This window comes from Rhagoletis pomonella, unplaced genomic scaffold (assembly GCF_013731165.1).
Source record: "Rhagoletis pomonella isolate Grant_MI unplaced genomic scaffold, Rhpom_1.0 Rhpom_scaffold_11213, whole genome shotgun sequence".
In the NCBI taxonomy this organism is placed as follows: Eukaryota; Metazoa; Arthropoda; class Insecta; order Diptera; family Tephritidae; genus Rhagoletis; species Rhagoletis pomonella.
In genome coordinates, this window is record NW_023469740.1 from 1 (window position 1) to 5237 (window position 5237).

The 5237-nt window shown below is 49.4% G+C and overlaps 3 protein-coding genes across 3 annotated transcripts; all 3 read right to left on the reverse strand.

Moving 5' to 3' along the window:
- Positions 1 to 1055: 1055 nt before the first annotated feature.
- LOC118756624 lies at positions 1056 to 1651 on the reverse strand (the record flags this gene model as incomplete). The annotated part of the gene is made up of 1 exon (XM_036491377.1): positions 1056 to 1651. A coding segment is annotated over exon 1 (596 nt), but the record flags the coding sequence as incomplete, so codon positions are not given.
- A 750-nt stretch (positions 1652 to 2401) lies between these two features.
- On the reverse strand, positions 2402 to 3187 carry LOC118756622. Its single transcript, XM_036491374.1, has one exon. It carries the CDS (start codon positions 3137 to 3139, stop codon positions 2402 to 2404), a length of 738 nt encoding a protein of 245 aa, XP_036347267.1. The 5' UTR covers positions 3140 to 3187.
- Positions 3188 to 3227: 40 nt separating this feature from the next.
- Positions 3228 to 3881, reverse strand: LOC118756623. The gene has a single exon (XM_036491375.1). The coding sequence runs from the start codon at positions 3879 to 3881 to the stop codon at positions 3228 to 3230; it is 654 nt and encodes a 217-aa protein (XP_036347268.1).
- Between the last annotated feature and the right edge of the window lie 1356 nt (positions 3882 to 5237).

Here is a 5237-nt window from a genome sequence, read left to right on the forward strand (position 1 = left end):
TGATAAGGTGACCAGCCGTATGCGGTGACCATGCGTACTCTCAAACATCCTGCCCGGCTGAACCCTCACGGTTCAGGGTGTGGTTCTGGGGCTTCGACAAGACGGCATATCTTTTGTACCGGGCGTTGGCACCTGTGTTTGATGAAAAGTCCCTCGGGTGATTTCCTTTCGCTATTGTACTCCACAGTGACCGTGCGAACTAAACCGTCGCTTCCTGGGTGCACGTCGATGATGCGACCGATGCGCCAATAGGTAGGGGGCAAATTTTCATTCTGAATAAGGACAATGTCACCTATCTGCAGATTTGGAGAAGACCTGGTCCACTTGTTGCGCGCTTGTAAAGAGGATAGATACTCGCCTTGCCAACGCTTCCAAAAATGCTCGAACATTCGCTGCAACTGTTGCCTGTAGAGTAGTCGATTTTCAGGAACCTTAGGAAGAGGGGGTTCTGGTCTAGCATTGAGTTGGCGACCGATAAGGAAATCCGCCGGTGTAATGGCGAGACAACCATCTGGATCATCACGAAGCGGGACAAGTGGACGCGAATTAAGTACTGCCTCAATCCTGACGAGCAACGTACTGAGCTGATTAAATCGTAAAATTTGTGCGGTACAGATGCTTTTTCGCGGAGCGTACAGCAGCTTCCCAAAGCCCTCCGTGATGTGGTGCGGCAGGGGTAATAAACTTCCAGCTGGTGCCACTATCTGCAAGTGTTCTTTCATCTGCCGGTTAGCGCCAACAAATTGCGTACCGTTGTCGCTGTACATAACCGAGCTTATGCCCCGCCAGCTGATGAAGCGGTCAAAGATATTAATGAAAGACTGGGTAGATAAGTCTTCGGCTAGTTCAATGTGTACGGCCTTAGTGGCCATACAGACAAAGATAGCCGCATAGCACTTTGTTGTTGTGGACGACCTCCTGCCGCCAACACGCACGTTAAAAGGGCCGCAGCAATCCAGGCCAGTATGAGTAAAGGGTGGAGATACCAACACACGAGATTTTGGTAGAGATGCCATCTGCTGTTGTTGGGTAGTCTTTTGATACCGGCGACATACAACGCAATTGTATGAATGTAGGACTTAACCAGGGTACGGCTGTGAATTATCCAATATTTGCGTCGCAGGAACTGTAGCATTTCCTGTATGCCACCATGCAAGCTTTGTATATGTGCATCATGGATGAGCAAGGTTGCCAATGCGCTGTCACGCGCGAAGATTATAGGGTGCCGTAGTTCAAATGGTAAATCAGCATTGGTAAGTCGGCCACCTACTCGTAGAATGCCTCCTTCATCCAGGAACGGATTGAGGGGCAGTATTTTACTTGAAGCGTCTAGTCTGGAACGAGACTTAAGTGCATTAATGTCGAATATAAACGCGTTACCTTGCGATTGCCGAATATGCAATTCAAGTGCCCACTCCTTCTCTTCAGCTGTGACAACCTCGTCTCTTCGAGTACCTTTAAAGCGTGGAATCAGCCGTCGGATACGTGCAGTTGTATTCAGCAGTCTTGTCAACCTACTAAATTTGTGCACCAAGGGAATCTGATGTTCCTTGGATGTCGTCATAAGAAACGATGGTATGACGTGAACGCTTGGAAGAGCCCTGATTGGTCGAGTTTCGTCCGCGCAAACTCGTTGTTGCTCGGTAGACATAGCTGGTAGTTCGTATGCGAGTGCATCAATTGAATGAATGATGGCTGGTCCTGTCCACCACAGCGTGTTGTTTTCTAGTATGGATGGGGTGATGCCGTGGCTGGCGCAGTCTGCGGGGTTGAATTCCGACCGGACATGTCTCCACGCACTGGTATCTGAATTCCGTTGAATGTACGCTACACGGTTAGACACATACTGCTTAAAGGCAGATGCAGGTTTCCTAATCCAATTGAGGACAATAGTGGAGTCGCTCCACAATGTGTAAGCGGCGCCCTCAAGATGGAATGCTCGACGAACACTGTTCATTGTAACGGTTAACAGTTGCGCTCCACACAGTTCCAAGCGGGGAATGGTCTGCTTCTTAAGAGGTGCCACCTTGGTTTTCGCGGCAACGAGTGTCACCCTTGAGTCTCCGCTTCCATCTATACATCGCATGTAAATTGCGGCTGCATATGCGCTTGTGCTCGCATCACAGAATCCATGAAGACTGACCGCCGCGCTGCATGTAATACCAAGCCATCGCGGTATACGGACTCTTTCCAAAGCCGGAAGATTGTTTCGAAACGCCAACCAAGTATCACGAAGTTCGGCTGGTAATGGTGCGTCCCAATCCAACTGAGCCTGCCAAAGCTTCTGGATGAACATCTTTGCTAACACGATAACTGGCGCAAGCATGCCAGTTGGGTCATACAGCCGGGCTGTGTCTCTCAAAACTGCACGTTTAGTAATAGGCAACTCATTTTCACATACCTACGTCTTGAAGAACAAGTTGTCGGTAACTGGGTTCCAGTGTAGCCCCAGTACTTTCGTGTCATGATCGCCCAAATTGATTGCCAAATCTGCTACGGAAGAGCCGCATATTGTCGCTTGGGCCCGTGAACAGTTAGAATTCCATTTGTCTAACACGAATCCACCTAGTTGAAGAATGGTGCTAACATCTTGTGCTCGGATGACGGCCATCTCTGTAGTATCGACGCTATCCAAATAATCGTCGACATAAAAACACTGAAGTATGCTGTTGCGCGCTGCGGCTGCCCGGCTGCCGTCGATGATGGCTTCAGCGTTATCAAGTGCGCATTGTATTAGCGCGCGAATTGCATTGTATGGGCTGCATGCTATACCATAAGTCACCGTTTTGAGCTGGTAAATACGCAGTGTTTCGTTAGGCGACTCTCTCCACAAGATTTGTTGCCATTTACGATGTCTCGGATCAACCCACACCTGACGAAACATTTTCCTTATGTCTGCAGTGATGGCTATAGCGTACCGTCGAAATCGGTGTAGTATATCTACCAAGTTGTCTTGCAACTGCTGGCCGGAAAAGTGAGTGTCATTAAGCGATACACCGTTGGTAGTTTTAGATGACGCGTTAAAGACCACCCGAAATTTTCCGGTGACGGCATGATGAGGGATATAATAACATTGCGTGAAATTTGTGGGATTTGTTTCGATCGCTTCCATGTGACCCAGTGTCACATACTCACGCATAAAATGTACGTATTTTTCACGCAAGGAAGAATCTGCGGCGAGTTTCCTTTCAAGCTGTAGAAATTGGCAGAGTGCCACCTGATGTGAGTTACCAAGAGGTGATGCAGTAGCGGCCATCAGCCGAACGTGTAACGGTTTTAACAAAAATCCCTTCACACTCATCAACGTGAGAGGTGACCTCTGCCGGGGGCTCTTCCGTCTCCCAAAACTTACGCAGCAACTGTTCAAGGCACTCTTGCTCCACAGGGTTGGATGACAAGAGTGTATGATGCATTGTAGAGCTGCAGCTGGTAGCTGTGGCTGGGCCAAACACAATCCAACCCAGTCTCGTTTGCAGGGCACAAGGCATATTGTTGGGACCTGTTCTGATTTCAGTTAACAACAAGGTTGGCAAGATATCCGCACCAATAAGAAGATCAACCGTGCCAGGTGTTCCCAACGTAGGATCTGCTAACTGAAGATCATGCACATAGGTCCATGTCGATACGTCAATTGATGTAGCGGGAGTTGTTGATGTAATAGAATCAAGTATGTAAGCGCTGAAGTTGAGCGAGAACGATTCGTCAACCAATGAACGCATGCAAACTGGAACAGTTCCCTTCGTGTGCGCTGAGAGACTTGAATCGACGCCTTCGACCCGAAGTTTACAAGCATTTCTAGGAAGATTCAACAATGTGAGCATGGGTTCGCTAATGAAACTCACCTGGGAACCCATATCGCAGAGAGCTCGACATTCCTTCATTATTCCGTTACGACCAATCAGCAGTACTTTAGCGGTCGCTAGCAGTACAGTCCGATCACCCTGCAAGAGGAATGACTGGACGTGACCCAACCGTCATTGCTGTCGGGTGTAAACCTGCGGCGCCATGACTTGAGTCTCGTTGATGCGGCGCATCGCTGGTGGCTGTGCGGCTGATGCGTTATCAGGTTCCGCTACTGGTGTAGTAGTCTCACATTTACGGCATAGAAGAGTGTTATGCTTCTGCTGACACTTCGTGCATACACCCGACGGACAATCGCGGGTGCCATGGCCGGCTCTTAGGCAATTAAAGCAAAGCGACCATCCTCTCACCTTGCTCCACCGCTCCTCTACCGAGACATTCCGAAATCGGGGGCACTTTATCAGGCGATGAGGATCAGCGCATTGAACACAGGCGACGGCGCGTTGCTGGCCTGAAGGTGCTTGTGTGGACTGCACTGTTGTAGTAGCAATGTGCGCTCTTACCGCTCTTGACGAGGGCCTTGCAATTGAGGCAGCGGAATTTGAGGTTATTGTAGCAGGCAAGTTGTTAGCGCGACGCTCAAGGAAAACCAATAAGTGTTCGAGTTTGGGTATATCGTTTGTTGTTAAGCTCATCCCCCATTCGGTACGAGTTGAGCGGCTGGTTGGGCAAGTCGAGTAAGCGTTGGACATGCGTTTCCGACAGTATGCGCGGGTTATCGAAGCGACGCCTAAGTGCTGCCCAGACCTCTTCGTATCCGCCCGTATACAAGCCGCCTATTAGAGGAACGTTATCTGATTTCACGTACTGGCGGAGCTTGCCAAGCTTGTATGTTGGATCTAGGTCTGTGCGATTATGAACCAGGGTCTCAAACATATCTTTGAAGACCAACCAGTTCGCTGGTGATCCATCGAATATGGGTATTGAGATCGGATCCAGCCTCATATCTGCAGCACGATTTAGCGAAGCCGCTACTTCTGGAACCTTTTGTTCATTTGCCATCTTGCGCCTTAGTGAAATGCAAATGTTGTTGTATATTTGCTCTGTTGCCGCAAACAGCTCATCGTGGTCGTCGATTTCTTCTCCCCGAGCTACGGCGACCAATGCCAAGTGGTTCTCCACGAACCGATTGTAATGCTGGAGCGACGTGGACAGCAGCTGGTCGACCTGGATGCGATCGGGATCGTAGTCCATTGCCTCCACCTGGGTCCAAATCCGCTGGAGCGATGTTCGCGCCGAAGTGCGCAAATTTAGCGCGGCCATAAGAAGTCAAAATACGCGTAAATCTAACCGGAACCGTAAGACCCACCTCACAGGAGGCACCAAAAATGTTTAGATATGAACACGGCTAAACACTCAAAAATGAAATCGACCTT